General features: G+C 40.5%; 1 protein-coding gene across 1 annotated transcript in view; it reads right to left on the bottom strand.

Moving 5' to 3' along the window:
• Positions 1-1,098: 1,098 nt before the first annotated feature.
• MRPL1 (mitochondrial ribosomal protein L1) overlaps positions 1,099-17,318 on the bottom strand; it is a 71,466-nt gene continuing 55,246 nt past the window's right edge. The window contains exons 8-9 of the mRNA XM_027544842.1: positions 3,328-3,409; positions 1,099-1,757 (exon numbers count right to left, since the gene is read on the bottom strand). Of these exons, the coding sequence (XP_027400643.1) occupies positions 1,639-1,757; positions 3,328-3,409 (201 nt within the window). The 3' untranslated portion in view covers positions 1,099-1,638. The remainder of the gene's footprint in view (positions 1,758-3,327; positions 3,410-17,318) is intronic.

The raw sequence follows: 17,318 nt of genomic DNA, 5'->3' as shown, positions 1-17,318 counted from the left end.
GCTTTTAAAAAGAACAGGCTTCAACATTAGACAAAGTTAGGTTTAAATCTTAAATTGCCACATATGGGACCTCACACAAGTTTCAACTTCCTTTTCTGTGAAATGAGAGTCTCACCTTCCTCTCTGAGCTCCCGTGAGGAGGAAATGAGAGAATGCACACGAAGCAGAAGACAGCAATAGGCACTCAACAGAAGGTAACTGCAGAAGACAGCAGTAGGCACTCAACAGAAGGTACTGCAGAAGACAGCAGTAGGCACTCAATAGAAGGTAACTGCAGAAGACAGCAGTGGGCACTCAATAGAAGGTAACTGCAGAAGACAGCAGTAGGCACTCAACAGAAGGTACTGCAGAAGACAGCAGTAGGCACTCAATAGAAGGTAACTGCAGAAGACAGCAGTGGGCACTCAACAGAAGGTAACTGCCGTTACTGCTTTGCAGTCAATGTTACAGTTGTTTTCAGTAAACACTCGTCAGATTTTAATTTTCCTGTGGGGGAAAAAAGCTTAGTGGGGTACAGTCATTTGGATGTCTCAGACCACTAAAATTTTAAAAACAATTGGGGAGACCTACATGGAGCTGTCAAATTATTCTTTACAAAGTGAGTGTTATTAAAACCCACCAACAAATTTATCAGGCCTATTATTTCACAGGGCTTCCCTTGCTGCTCAGACGGTAAAGAATCTGCCAGCAATGCAGGAGACCCAGGTTTGAGCCCTGGGTTGGGAAGATCTCCTGGAGAAAGGAATGGCATATAATTGCATATAAGAAAAAGCCCTTGAACATCCCCTAAAAAAGTGAAAGACAGTCTCAGAGTAAAGGAAATCAATCATTTCCAAGAAAGGACAGTTGGCAACTACATGACAAAATTATCCTTAATTTTTTTGTTTTTTCACTTACCAGTAAACATTTAAGGACCAACACCAGTTTGCAAATTGGTAGCTGAACTTCCTAGGCTGATTCTTCATCCATAAATTAAGTTGCTTTATCTACCTCATGGGATATTCATTCTACGGATACAAACAACTTGCTATCAAGCAGAGGAATTGAGGATCAAATGAAGCAAAGTAAATATATAAAAATACTATACACTGTGCCTTATATACTGCAAAGCACCATTTATTACAAAAAATACAAATAATATAAATTGATTCCTAAGAGGAAAAAAATCTCCCATCCGTTTTAATGGCTGAGTCATTTTCTATATTCATGCTATCACAAAAGACGTTCAGAAGTTTTCAGAACGAAGACTGTCCAAAATTTTTCTTCAGAAGAGTCATATTTGTGATAGAGCCCACAATTCTTCCATTTTCTGTCTTGTGGGAATTGAGGACCTTACTTTTCTCTCAGATGGTATAGCTCTCGAGGGACAGCTATTAAGCTAGAAATTGCTATTATAATTACCAGCATGCAGAATCTGAATTCTTAGGAAGAAAATATAATAGGATCTAAAAGGTAGGTTCAGACACACAGCAAATTTTATTTTCTTATTTTTGAAAGTGTTCTAAGATTTTCCAGGGTTAAAATTTACTTTCACGTATGATGATCAATAATAAGACACCAAACTTAGAAAACTGACAGTTTTATAATTTTCAATGCTGCTTCTTGATCCAGTGAGAATAATTTCACAACGCAACACGTTTACACAGCTTTTTTGTCACTTTCTTTGGTTTCTCCTTCTTTAGGCAACAACGGCTGGATCTTTAGTAACAAACCTTCACTTGTTGAACTTCGAAGGAAAGCACGTACCACAAAAGGGCCTGTAAAGAGAGACGAGAAGCAGTTCTCATTTTATTCCAAATACCTAATGAGCAAATACAAACACACAACAAGAACCCTTATCGGATTCGTGTTATATTTGCACTTGAAAAGTACTGATATTACTGAACTATTATTTTAAATGATAACAAAGGGAAGATTGTTTCATTTCTAGAGAAGAAGGCAAACTAGTTGTACCAGAGTTTACTAGAGATTTATCAATGAAATCATACATATTCACTAATAATTCATTTCTCTCTTCTAGAAGGTGATCACCTACAATTTATTTTATTGCAAAGACAACAGTAAAGGGAGCAGGTGGTGATCTTTACCTTAGTTGGCAAGATTCTAAATATTTATTTAAAACAGTCAGCACATATGCTACCTTTGTATTACCAAGCATTTTTTAGTAAAATTCCCTAAAAATTAAAAAAACTTTCATAAAGAGACCTCATTTAAAATGGCAAAGAGAAAATAACTACATTGCTTTTAAAGATTTATTATTCATCATTCTAGGGCTTCCCTGGTGGCTGAGTGGTCAAGAATCTGCCTGAAATGCAGGAGACCCGGTTCCATCCCTGGGTTGGGGAGATTCCCTGGAGAAGGGAATGGCAACCCACTCCAGTATTCTTGCCTGGAGAATCCCATGGACAGAGGAGCCTGGTGGGCTTCAGGCCATGGGATCGAAAAGAGTCAGACACAACTGAGCGACTCACACACACACACACACACACACTCATCATTCTAATCCTGCTATAGGCTCAGAGGTTTTAAACTGAAATAAAAGTGCTCCAAGACATAGAAGAATCTATATATACAATTATATATATATAATCTACATACAATTACTAAGTACTATGGTCATACTTAGGAGAACAGAATTAACATATGAGGTATTTATTCACCAGTGGGTTTAACTCCCAAATATGGTTAAATATAGCTTAAGATTGTGTTTTAATTATACATTTGGTTTATAAAACAAAATGTGACAGATTCCTATAATGGGAAGCCTGTAAGTACTGAATCAGTTGAGGGAAATGTACTCTTGAACATGTTTTTGTGAATGGCAAGTGATACAGCGGGAACTATACATGTTTCGAGCTTATGACACAGCTGCTACATCAAGTTTCACTGTTCTCCATGAATCACCCCGTTTATAAAATGTGATTCTTCTAACATGACTAAAACTTTGTCTCTCTTCCAAAATAAATAAGATAAAGAAAGCCAACTGCTAGTACCAGTGACAAAGTGAATGGTCTGGCTTCAAAATATGATCTATCTCACAAATGATTTTAGTTTCTGCTTAAACACTATTTTAAGTTTAAGGCAATCTGTTACAGTTTTCTTTCAAATTTGATTACATTTAATGACAGAAATAATGTGGGAATTTACAAAGGCTTCACAGTGTGTTCCTTATCAGTGTTAAAGAGGTTTCCTCTCTAGACAACTACAACTTATTAAAAAGGATCAGGAATACTTTGGTGAATTCAATTGTATTGCTTTAACCTCAGATATATATTAACTGAAGCATCACAGGATTATAGGGAAGTCTAACCCCAGTGAACCACTTACCCAAATTCAGTGGTCTTTGCCTACAAACTTCATTGATAACGGCTTGTAGATTGGCAGCTATCTGGTCACTTGGCATATCCAGCTGAAAGAAAAGGACACATAACATTAATGATGTAAAAGTAAGACAACAGTACAATTTTTGGTAACTGTATCAGTAGTTATTCCAGACAGTTTTTTCAAATACTCAACTAGTGCAAGTTATCTACTAAGGGACTCTACTGTGAAAGAGAAAACTTCCATAGCTCTTTTTTTAGAATGCTACATTTATATGTCTCTACATGTCAAGACTCAATTACCTTTTAGAGCATATTACAGCAAAGTATTTTGAAGTGGTTCCCACTTGTGGTTCCTTGAATTCCAAATTTCCCCAAAGCATATTGTGGGGTAGAATATTCCACCCCAGGAATCAGTGATATTTTTTTCTTAAAGCTGTTGATTATTTTTTTTAGTTTATTTTTTAAAAGAAACTTAAAATATTTAGAAGTTAATGCTTTCAAAAGTCCAAAATGAAACTCCTTGACTACACATTCAGATAATATATATCTCACACAGAGACATTTCCAAGATGCTATAGTAACACTCTCTAACTGTAATAACAATTATCTTCCTACTTAGCAAAAGCTACAGTAAGTCCTATATAGTGAATGAGCCCTATTCATAAAACACCTAACCCAGCATGCATCTTTGGAAAGTCCTTGAGTTTCTCATTCAAAATTCAATGCATGTTATTCTCTTAAATATGCCACTAAAAATCAATTCTGTTACAGTCCTATGTTTAAAGGATTTTGCACTTTTGTCAAATGAATCCAGTTTTTAAAATTCATATAAAACTTGTAATAGCGTAATTGGTAAAAATTACACAGTAAGAATTCAAGATCAAACAAGAATTCTATCTCCCAATGACTCTTGAGATCACTGTGAGAAATGTGGTACATAAGCATATGAAGAATTCCTCCTGAAAAGAAAATTGTTCTCATCATCATCAGACAATATTTATTCAACACGCACTTGGGCATGATACAGTATCAAACCCTAAATGAGAAGGTCTGGACATTATTGGAGGAATTTTCATTTTATGCCAATCCATAAGTGGGAGTTTTGAGAGGGGAAAAAAAAGCAATGCTTAGTTCTCCTTATTAAATCCATAGACCTTACAGACATTAAATTCCATCAAAGTAAGTAGTTCACTGACAGACAGGGTACCTTACATTTGCTATGGCAGAAAAGAGAAAACAAAACATATAGAGTATCAACATGTATCTTTTCATTCCTCTCTTAATTCTCCACTTTACCTCAAAAGGCCCTTCTTTCTATTAGCAACTAAAGTAACCAACACTGCTCTGGGGAGTTCCTTTAGCCTTTGTAAAGATCTATTGTTCTTTAGCCACTAAGTCGTTTCCCATGGACTGTAGCCCGCAAGGCTCCTCTGTCCATTGCATTTCCCAGGCAAGAATACTGGAGTGGGTTGCCATTTCCTTCTCCCAGGGATCTTCCTGACTCAGGGATCAACTCGCATCTTCTGCTAGGCAGGCGGATTCTTTACCACTGAGCCACCAGGGAAGCCCACAAAGACCTATACCTACCTTAAATTTGGAAAGTAATAGATACAAGAAAAAGCAAGAGGTCCAATACACCTTCCTTAACAGTTACAAGCTAGACTGCTGGACATTGCATACTACCCTCAGATGTTTGTGACTATTCTTCCTGCAGACCTATACTGCCATTCCTACTGTAAACTAACAACATAGGCTCCAGAAATGCAAAACAGATGCCCTCAATGATTTCATAAACTCTTAAAATACATAAACTGTTTTAAAATACAGCTTGCACATTTGTCCAAATTTTAGCACCTCTAATCATTAGTACTATCAGTTCAGTTCAGTCACTCAGTCGTGTCCGACTCTTTGCAACCCCATGAATCACAGCACACCAGGCCTCCCCGTCCATCACCAACTCCCAGAGTTCACTCAGACTCAAGTCCATCGAATCAGTGATGCCATCCAGCCATCTCATCCTCTGTCGTCCCCTTCTCCTCCTGCCTCCAATCCCTCCCAGCATCAGAGTCTTTTCCAATTAGTCAACTCTTCACATGAGGTGGCCAAAGTATTGGAGTTTCAGCTTTAGCATCAGTCCTTCCAAAGAATACCCAGAACTGATCTCCTTTAGAATGGACTGGCTGGATCTCCTTACAGTCCAAGGGACTCCCAAGACTCTTCTCCAACACCACAGTTCAAAAGCATCAATTCTTCGGTCCTCAGCTTTCTTCATAGTCCAACTCTCACATCCATACATGACTACTGGAAAAACCATACCCTTGACTAGACAGACTTTTGCTGGCAAAGTAATGTCTCTGCTTTTGAATATGCTATCTAGGTTGGTCATAACTTTCCTTCCAAGGAGTAAGCGTCTTTTAATTTCATGGCTGCAGTCACCATCTGTAGTGATTTTGGAGCCCAAAAAAATAAAGTCTGACACTGTTTCCCCATCTATTTCCCATGAAGTGATGGGATCAGATGCCATGATCTTCGTTTTCTGAATGTTGAGCTTTAAGCCAACTTTTTCACTCTCCTCTTTCACTTTTATCAAGAGGTTTTTTAGTTCCTCTTCACTTTCTGCCATAAGGGTGGTGTCATCTGCATATCTGAGGTTATTGATATTTCTCCCAGCAATCTTGATTCCAGCTTGTGCTTCATCCAGCCCAGCGTTTCTCATGATGTACTCTGCATAGAAGTTAAATAAGCAGGGTGAGAATATATAGCCTTGAAGGACTCCTTTTCCTATTTGCAACCAGTCTGTTGTTCCATGTCCAGTTCTAACTGTTGCTTCCTGAACTGCATACAGGTTTCTCAAGAGGCAGGTCAGGTGGTCTGGTATTCCCATCTCTTTCAGAATTTTCCACAGTTTATTGTGATCCACACAGTCAAAGGCTTTGGCGTAGTCAATAAAGCAGAAGTAGATGTTTTTCTGGAACTCTCTTCCTTTTTCGATGATCCAGTGGATGTTGGCAATTTGCTCTCTGGTTCCTCTGCCTTTTCTAAAACCAGCTTGAACATCTAGAAATTCACGGTTCACGTATTGCTGAAGCCTGGGTTGGAGAATTTTGAGCATGACTTTACTAGCGTGTGCTGCTGCTAAGTCGCTTCAGTAGTGTCCGACTCTGTGGGACCCCAGAGACGGCAGCCCACCAGGCTCCCCCATCCCTGGGATTCTCCAGGCAAGAACACTGGAGTGGGTTGCCATTTCCTTCTCCAATGCATGAAAGTGAAAAGTGAAAGTGAAGTCACTCAGTCGTGTCCGACTTTTAGCGACCCCATGGACTGCAGCCTACCAGACTCCTCCGTCCATGGGATTTTCCAGGTAAGAGTACTGGAGTGGGGTGCCATTGCCTTCTGTGAGATGAGTGCAATTGTGCGGTAGTTTGAGCATTCTTTGGCATTGTCTTTCTTTGGGATTGGAATGAAAACTGACCTTTTCCAGTCCTGTGGCCACTGCTGAGTTTTTCAAATTTGCTGGCATACTGAGTACAGCACTTTCACAGCATCATCTTTCAGGATTTGAAATAGCTCAACTGGAATTCCATCACCTCCACTTGCTTTGTCCGTAGTGATGCTTTCTAAGGTTCACTTGACTTCACATTCCAGGATGTCTGGTTCTAGGTGAGTGATCACACTATCATGATTATCTTGGTCGTGAAGATCTTTTCTGTACAGCTCTTCTGTGTATTCTTGTCCTTTGTCTTTCATAGTTAGTACTATGTCCTCTACTAAATCTTAAAATAAATTCACACACCTCACTTTTTATTTTAGATATTGTATAAAATTATGAAAAAGTTGTATGTTTTATGAGCATGCTGCTGCTGCTGCTAAGTTGCTTCAGTCATGTCGGACACTGTGCGACCCCATAGACGGCAGACCACCAGGCTCCCCTGCCCTGTCCTGTGCAACCCCATAGATGGCACCCTATCAGGCTCCCCCATCCCCCAGGCTCTCCAGGCAAGAACACTGGAGTGGGCTGCCATTTCCTTCTCCAATGCATGAAAGTGAAAAGTCAAAGTGAAGTCGCTCAGCTCTTAGCGACCCCATGGACTGTAGCCTACCAGGCTCCTCTGTCCATGGGATTTTCCAGGCAAGAATATTGGAGTGGGGTGCCAGGTTTCTCATTGCACTGACTTCTCTTGTTACAGAACACACACTCTAGGGTGTGTAGGCTTCAGTAGTCGTGGCACATGGGCTCAGTAGTTGCAGCTCCCAGGCTCCAGAGCACAGACTCAATAGTTGTAGCACATGGGCTTAGCTGCTACATGGCATGTGAGATCTTCCCGGATCAGGACCTGAACCTGGGTCTCCTACACTGGTAGGTGGATTCTTTACCAGTGAGCTATCAGGGAAGCCTCCATTAATGTTTTTAAGAAAAGACTGATTTACTGAATCCTACCTTTTGCTTTTGTCCTTATTATATCAGAAATACCTCACTAAGCACACTAAAGGCTTTCTAAGTGGTTCACTGAGTAAAGAATCTGCCTACAATGCAGGAGATGCAGGTTCTATCCCTGGGTCAGGAAGATCTCCTGGAGGAGAAAATGGCAACCCACTCCAGTATTCTTGCCTGGAGAACACCATAGACAGAGGAGTCTGGCAGGCTACACAGTCCATGAGGACGCAAAGAGCTGGACAGAACTGAGCATGCACTTATCTTCTAAGCACACTAGACAGACAACTTTCCAAAGATGTCAGCGTGGTGGCTCAGTGGATACAGGTAAACTGTATCTCTTTGACTCTCAGATTTTCCTCTTTCCATGCAATTCGTAACTTTTGCTTTCAAGCACTTTCTACCATTATGGGAGAACTAAAAAACTGTGATTCTTAACCACTTTTTGTCCCTTTGAGATACAAATACATGCAGGACAAACTGTAGTCATGAGACTGTCTGAGGCTGTGATTCTTAAAACTTTTTTCGGTTATCAAATCTTGCTCCAGAATAAGGTACTCAGGCACACAAAAATTTTAGCTCATGTTTTTAGGGTCTTCAAAGATTCTTTGATTAAGAGAAAGAGGAGGAGAGGAGAAAAGCTCCTGAGGAAAGGGTCTCAGTTAAAAAGAATCCTTGGGCCACACCTGGAGAACCACCAATGGTGGAAGTCAGCTCAAATACTTTGAAAGACTAAGGACAAGAGTATGGAAAAAGGATTCAACTTAATTGCCTACATTTTACAGGGGACGGACCAAAAAAAGAAAATCAAAGTATGTGCGCACAATTTTTAAACACTCCTGTGTTCCTCCTAGAGTGGCCCGCTTCTGTCACTGTAAATGTTCCAACAGCTTCTAGATGACTGATCATCTCTAACTGGAAACTGCAGAGAGAACTGCTGCTTTGAATAAGCACTTGTTAGAACATCTGACCTTCAAAATCTCTTCCAAGTGCAATGATCTAAGATCATACACAGGGTAGCCTGGCAGTGGTTTTGCAAGTGGGCCAACACTCCTAATTCCCTTGACTCCTGAAGGTTTAAACCAAGAAAAGGAAGACAGTCTGTGTATTTCCTACACAACATCAAGGAAAGTGATAGCAGCAGCAGTAGTGGTAGGGGTGATAATAGAAGTAGTAGAAATAGAGCAGCTCTATTTATTGGGTGCTTACTCTAAGCCAACTCTATTCTAAGCACTTACACATTCTCACTTATTTCTCCCAAATATCCTAAATATGGGTCCCATTATCATTTTCCTTTTACAATTAGAAACTGAGACTTAGAAAACTTTGTAACTTATTCAAAAGCACCCAGATGATAAAGAGTGGTCCAGCAGCTATGTGCATGAGCTCTAAAGGCAGAGAAATGTAACTCTGAAACCCACTTCCACCGCTTACTAGCTTGTGACCCTGAGCACAGCTAGAAAGTGATGGTAATCCTTATGAAAACTGAAGTATCAGTTCTCTGGAAAACACAAATGACTTGTTATAAACTAAGGAAAGAAAAAGAGGAAACTAGGTGAAATATTGAAAGGAAAAGAATATGTATTTAAGTGGGAAAAATGCAAATTTTTCTTTCTGCCTAATGAATCCTTTTCTACATTCCCAGCTTTTAACTGTTCACAGCACACAATCTAGCAACATTCACTTGGCCTTCACTCTTTGTTGAGCACTGACTGGGGCTAGGAATGCGAAGATGAGCAAGACACAAATCTTACCATCAAGGAGCTTCCCATGTAGTCACTAGAATCCAACATGACAGGTGCCACTCAAACTAAATGAACCAAGTGCCACAAGGGGAGAAGGAGAAGTGACTGTGACAGGCAAGGCCTCACAAAGGTGACATTCAAATGGAGGCTTAAAGGATGAAGAGTTCTGAAGACAAAGAGGATCTAGGCAGAGGGAGGAGCACACGTTACTGTAAGAACAGGTGGTTCAGGTGACCAGGAGGCGGCTCACTGCTCAGGGCTGGCTGCAAACTCAAATGACTCCAGTGGCCAGAGCTGGTAACATGCACCACTGAAGCGGACTGGGTTTGAGTGCATGTGCAGATATGACCTGCAGGACACAGCCTGTGCAGAGGTGAACAGCACTGCCCCACAGGGAGGAGGCAGTGGCCACCCAGTGCTAACAGAATGTTACACTGAGGTCTCTGGGGCCAGTTTATCAGAACTCTTGACTCATCAAGAGTAACAAGGAATCTGGATTTCTGGGTGATATCATCTAGTTTTTAAATGCTCAATCAGTAAAACAAAACAAGTCTGGGAGCCAAACTCAGCCCATTTGCAACGTCAGACATCAAGTTACATCACTGAAAATAACAGGAAATCCTGAATTTGAACTTGGCATAGTGATTTGAGACTACACTGTAAGAAGATTGAAATCTATAGCTCAAGATTTTAGAATGCGTGCGTCCTAAGTTGCCTCCCTTGTGTCTGACTCTGCGACCCCATGGACTGCAGCCCACCAGGCTCCTCCGTCCATGGGATTCTCCGGGCAAGAATACTGGAGTGGGTTGCCTTGCCCTACCTCCTCCAGACCCAGGGATCGAACCTGCATCTCTTATGCCTCCTGCATTGGCAGGTGGGGTCTTTACCACTAGCACCACCTGGGAAGCCCTAAAGATTTTAGACTCTATTCTGCCAACCATGAGAAGTTATTTAATGTTTATAAGTAAACAACTGGTATTTCTGAGCTATGTTTTAGAAAGAATTTTAGAGGAAGGGTGTATAACAGGAGCTGGCAAACTTTTCTCTATAACTGGTCAGAGAGAAAATATTTGGGGCTTTGCAGGCCAAATGGGCTGTCACAAATACTCAATTCTGCTGTTGTGGTGCAAAAGTCATCCTAGAGAATGCATGAACGATGACCACAGCTGTGCTCCAAGGAAGTTTAACTTACAGAAACAGCTGGGGAGCTGGGAGGGTCCCACAGGCCACAGTTTGCAGACCCCCGGTGAGGAAGACAGACCAAAGGATACCTGGGAAAGTAGTGGCTAAAAGAAACCAATCATCTTCACTACAACAGAAATGATTTTTGTTTTGTGTGTTTAACAGAAAGCTTTGTTGGGTGCTGATAGACTTTTAATGTATCCTACAATGCATCTACTTATGCAGATGAGGCAAGAAAATGCTTTTTTTTTTCAAGCTAAGAATTGAATTGCCATTTAAAATAAAAGTAGGAAAAATGCTCAGCAACTGTTCTGACAACTGCTGCAAATTTTACACACACACTTGAAACAAGATATTGCATGCCGCCTTTCTGAAGTTTGTTCAGGACTGATGACCAGAGTCTACATCTGAAAGCAAAAAAGGCATTTAATGCCCTATATTCTTGGCCTTCCCAGGTGGCACTAGTGGTAAAGAACCCAGCTGCCAATGCAGAAGACATAAGAGACGCAAGTTTGATCCCTCGGTCATGAAGATCTCCTGGAGGAGGGGATGGCAACACACTCCAGTATTATTGCCTGGAAAATCCCATGGACGGAGGAGCCTGGTGGGCTACAGTCTATGGGGTCACCAAGAGTCAAACATGACTTAGCACACACGCTTGCACCCACACTCTATATTCTAAAGAAAGATACCAACAATTAAGGTCATAATATTCTCACCATAATCAACAATCATGCAAAGTAGAAGCAGGCCAAAAGCCAAGGCTCCAAGAAGCTCCTGTGTAGACTAGGGGCACTACCAGAAGAGGGTACTAGTGGCTGAACAAATACATGCTTGAAGGACATCAAATCAGTAAGAGCTGGTCAGAGGAGTGAAGTGAAGTCGCTCAGTCGTGTCCGACTCTTTGTGACCCCATGGACTGTAGCCTACCAGGCTCCTCCCTCCATGGGATTCTCCAGGCAAGAGTACTGGAGTGGGTTGCCATTTCCTTCTCCAGGGGATCTTCCCGACCCAGGGATCGAACCCAGGTCCCCTGCATTCCAGGCAGATGCTTTAACCTCTGAGCCACCAGGAAAGTCCCCTGGTCAGAGGAGTAGTGACAACCAAAGTGGAGCCACAAACACAAGCAGGTAAGACAGGGCAGTTGCTTCTACTCCCTTTGTTAAGCCTTTACCCCAGAGGAGTTATGCCTGGAACCCATAGTGGAGCGAGGCATTTACAGCTGAATTAAGTCACTGCCACACTCTACAGTCTAGAGCGGAAGAAGGTGTGAATGAAATTTTAATAAGCCCTCCCCGCTTCAGATCACGAGCCATAAAAGCCTGGTTCCAACTTGAACAAGGAAAATCTTTGGATATGAGATCAGAGTTTTGAAATGGATCTCACTGCACTTTTAATTTCTGAATTAGATCACTAGAATTATGCCTGTCACTCACCTCACATGCCTGTGCATAAGACAGAAGCGAAACTGTGTGTGGCATGCTTGGAGTCAGGGAGTGGGGAAGCCTATTTCATGTTTGCACGTCACTAAATTCAAACTTTTCAATAGGTCTGTACATTTACACACAGACGTATTCTGTGCCCACGAGAAACGTGAATATATGTTCATAGGGGTGACGGTTATAATAATAAGTGACACCTAGGTAGAAGGGGACGACAGAGCATGAGATGGCTGGATGGCATCACTGACTCGATGGACATGAGTCTGGGTGAAGGACAGGGAGGCCTGGCATGCTGCGATTCATGGGGTGGCAAAGAGTCGGACACGACTGAGCGACTGAACTGAACTGAATGGACTGAGGTCACTTACGGTGACCAGTGGTTAAGAATCTACCTTCCAATGAAGGGGACATGGGTTAGATCCCTGGTCAGAGAACTAAGACCCCACCCGCTGTGGGGCAACTAGGCCCAGGCGCCGTAACTGCTGAGCCCACGCCACAACTGGAGAGAAGCCGACTGGCTGCAACAAGAGAGTCCGTATGCCACAGTGAAGGTGCTGTGCGTGGCAACTATGATATTAGTAAGACCCAGCACACCCAAATAAACAAACAAGTGATGCTGGAAAAAACCTAAACGGCCCAAAAGAAGGACTGAGGTTGAACAAATTATGAGATATCCACAAGATACTACTGTGAAAATAATGCTTTGCAAGAATTTTAATAATTTCAGAAAATATTCAAGATACACTATTTAAGGAAAAGAGAAAATTCAGTATATAGGATAACAGTAATTACATAAACAGGAAATAAACACGTAGCGCCTTGCAAGTCTCCTCCCTTTTCCTGGAGCCCTGATGACACGAATAAGGTTTCTGCTCTGCTACAGACACATACACACAAAATACACGCGTAGAGAAAGCGCAATAATGAACAGCACTAAAACGTTACCAATCGCAATTTTAAAATGTTGTCCTCTCGTTTATGCTATTTGGTATCTTTCAAATATTATATACATGTTACCACCTGTTAATTACAAAAAAGAACACTAGCTTTACTTAGCATTTTAAATTATAAAACTAGTCCTTTACAATGGTAAAAAAATGACAAGGCATACTTTATCTCTTCGTGCTTCCCTGAAACAAAATAAAATCCATTCCCACTGTTGGTACTGAGGGACACCCCCCCTCCCACCCTGAGGCTTATATATATTGATAATTATATTTAATTGAAAGGCAGTAAAATCGACCTTTTCAGGGTGTACAGTTCTATCAATTTTAACTCATGCAAACATCTGAGCAGCCACCATCACAATACTACACACAGAACCAAAAACCCTCCCTCCCGTGACCTCCCTTAGTCATTCCTGATTCCTGGCAACTAGTGACTTGTCACGATGGCTTCGTTTTTTCTAAAAGATCATACAGATGGAATAACATGTAACCTTTCTCTCCTCCAAAATTTAAAAAACTGTGGTAAAATATACATAAAAGTTACCCTTTTAACCATCCTGAAGTGTACGGTTCGGTGGCATTAAGCACCTTCACGTTGTTGTACGGCTCTGACCATCTCACCTCCAGCACTTGTTCCATCTTCCGCATCTAAAACTCTGTATCCATTAAACACTAACTTCCAATTCCCTTCAACCCTAAGCCCCTGGCAACCACCATTCTGTTCTCTGTTTCTATGAATTTAACTGCTCTAAGCAGCTCATGTAATATTTGAAATCACATATTTGTCCTTTTGTGACTGGCTTATTTCATTTAGCATAATGTCTCCAAGTTTCATCCATGTTGTAGCAAATATCAGCATTTCCTCCCTTTTTAAGGCTGAATAATATTCTATTGTATGTACATACACCTTCTGTTCATCCATCCATTCTTTGACGCTTGTGAACCATGCTGCTATGAATATACATATATCTATCTATGTCTCCGCTTTCAGTTCTTTGAGGTATATATCTGTAAGTGGAACTGATGGATCTTATGGTAAGTATGTTTTATTTTTTGAGGAACTACCATACCATCTTCCACAGCACCTACACCACTTCACATCCCCACCAGCACTGCACCAGGCTTCCAACTTCTCCATATTCTCACCAGCACTAATCTCTGCTTTTCTGATAACAGCCATTTCAATAGGCATAATGCAGTATCTCCTTTTGATTTTAATTTGCATTTTCTTGATTCTAATGATGCTGAGTATCTTTTCATGTGTTTACTGGCCATTTGTGCATCTTATTTGGAGAACTGAAAAAAGTGAAAGTGTTGGTCGTTCAGTTGTGTCCAACTCTTTGCAACCCCATGGATTGTAGCCCGCCAGGCTCCTCTGTTCATGGAATTCTCCAGGTAAGAATACTGGAGTGGGTAGCCATTCCCCTCTCCAGGGGATCTTCCAAACCCATGTATTCAAATCCTTTGCTCATTTTATTTGTCTTTTTATTATTGAGGTATAAGAGTACTTTATATTTTAGCTATGCTTATCAGATATATATATATACACACACACACACACATATATACACACATACACACGCACATATAGTTTGCAGATACTTTCTACCATTCAGTGGGTTGCCATCTCATTCTGTCAATAGTATCCTTTGATGCACAAGAGTCTTACGTATTTGATAAAATACAATTTATCTCTTTTGTTGCCTGTGCTTTTGGTGTCAGTATGTTACTTTCTGAGACTACTTTCAATCAGGTTACAGTATGCAACCTTTTAAGAAAATGTCCTAAATTATTGTGCCTATCAATAGTTCACACGTTCTTTTAAATCACTGAGTAGTATTCCATTACACAGATATATCGGAGGGCTTTTTTTAAAAGCCATTCATGTATGGAAGGATAACTGGATTTTTTCCATCTTTTGATAATTATCAATACAATTCCTACAAATATTTGTGTGGATATCTATTTGTGTGAATGTTATGTTTTGATTTCACCATAAATGTTTCAACTCTATGGGAATGGAATTGGTGGACCTTACAGTAAATAAAAAGCCTCTTGATGAAAGTGAAAGAGGAGAGTGAAAAAGTTGGCTTAAAGCTCAACATTTAGAAAACTAAGATCATGGCATCTGGTCCCATCACTTCATGGGAAATAGATGGGGAAACAGTGGAAACAGTGTCAGACTTTATTTTTCTGGGCTCCAAAATCACTGCAGATGGTGACTGCAGCCATGAAATTAAAAGACGCTTACTCCTTGGAAGGAAAGTTACAACCAACCTAGATAGCACATTCAAAAGCAGAGACATTACTTTGCCAACAAAGGTCCATCTAGTCAAGGCTATGGTTTTTCCAGTAGTCATGTATGGATGTGAGAGTTGGACTGTGAAGAAAGCTGAGCATCGAAGAATTGATGCTTTTGGACTGTGGTGTTGGAGAAGACTCTTGGGAGTCCCTTGGACTGCAAGGAGATCCAACCAGTCCATTCTAAAGGAGATCAGTCCTGGGTGTTCTTTGGAAGGACTAATGCTAAAGCTGAAACTCCAATCCTTGGCCACCTCATGTGAAAAGTTGACAAATTGGAAAAGACTCTGATGCTGGGAGGGATTGGAGGCAGGAGGAAAAGGGGATGACAGAGGATGAGATGGCTGGATGGCATCACCAACTCAATGGACGTGAGTGAGTGAACTCTGGGAGTTGGTGATGGACAGGGAAGCCTGGCGTGCTGCGATTCATGGAGTCGCAAAGAGTCGGACATGACTGAGCGACTGAAATGAACTTAACAGTAAATATATGTTTAGCTTTACAAGTTACTATCAAACTGTTTCTAAAGTGGCTTATCACTGGTTTTTGAAATAAAGCTAACAAAAGAAAACTGTGTGTGCAGTATACTGACAACTATTTAGCAAGGAACGGGTTTGCAAACAAAGGAAAGCAAGTCAGTGCCCTCTCCTACTCCACGTTATGTCTCATTTATACTTTTTATCACGGGTTTTCCTGTTGATCAGTGATCACTACGTTGTTGAGTTAATGCTGTTTCTCTCAAATGGTATGGTTTTCCTTATGGTATTATTCATATCTGATGGAAGAGGAGAGTGACACTTTCAATTCCCGAAAGTTCTGAGAAATTAGCATCTGATTTCACGACAGTATTGCTAAGAAAAGTAGAAATGATAATAAACTCTTTTTAATTCTAATATTCCCACTGGTAAGAACACTGATAAAAATCCAACCAAAGGCTGTAACCTAGAATACTACAAAGACTATTCATCCCAGTTAAATAAATACACATCTCTCACATGAAGCACTGGGTATCACAATGAAGCGCTAGTACATTGACATACACTGGGCCCTGAATAGATACTATATTCTCTTTCTTAACTCCATACTCTTGGATTTACTGCCAATCTACTTCCTTTTTTTTAATGAGAACTAAAAAGTATAGAATTTGACTTGTATTTTCTACAGCCTATTTTCCACTTTTAAATTTGTCTGTGACACAGTATACTGCAGTATACCAAAAATAATGCAACCAAAGAAAAGTTAATCATCAACTAGAAGAAATGGAGGAGGAGGAGGAGGAGGGGAAGTGGCAGTGAGCATGTGCCAATGAGCTGCTGCCTTGTATCCAACTACTGTTTGTATCTGATTGTTTTCAGCAATACTCCTTGCTTGCAGCTTTCTCAACTTGAGGATCTAGGGCCTTCAAAATAAGCCTTCATTTTCCATGTGCTATACTATTCACATCTTGTTTAAACTGAACTCCAACACACTCACTTCTCCTGTTCTAACATGTTTGCTAAATCTGAAGGCTCTGATTTCAACACAAGATTTTACTATGTTTATATTCCCTACCCCTGAACTTGTTTATTTTTGTTACCATATACATCATCTTTCATCAGCTGCCAAGTTGACAATATTCTTGCCACAAAACAATTCACTATTACACAAGCAAAATACAGTGATACACACCTAGAAAGGGACCATGTCTACAACTTTAAAAAGGAGGAAAAAAGCACATCAAAGACAGGGCCTTTATATTAAGTATGTCAAAGATCCAAGTATATCTGAAGCCCAGACAAGAAACACTAGTTCAATCAGGTCTTGGCATGATTTAGTATAAACAAAAATCTGAGCTGTCCTATCCTGTTTTGTTTTTTTTTTTCTCCTGTTATGAAAATGTTTTGTTTGCTAATAGCATTATTTACAAGTTCTCAAAATCTGGATATTTTGTTGTTGTTCATTTCTTA

Source organism: Bos indicus x Bos taurus, chromosome 6 (genome assembly GCF_003369695.1).
Source record: "Bos indicus x Bos taurus breed Angus x Brahman F1 hybrid chromosome 6, Bos_hybrid_MaternalHap_v2.0, whole genome shotgun sequence".
NCBI lineage: Eukaryota > Metazoa > Chordata > Mammalia > Artiodactyla > Bovidae > Bos > Bos indicus x Bos taurus.
This window is presented reverse-complemented; position numbering and strand designations above follow the sequence as displayed.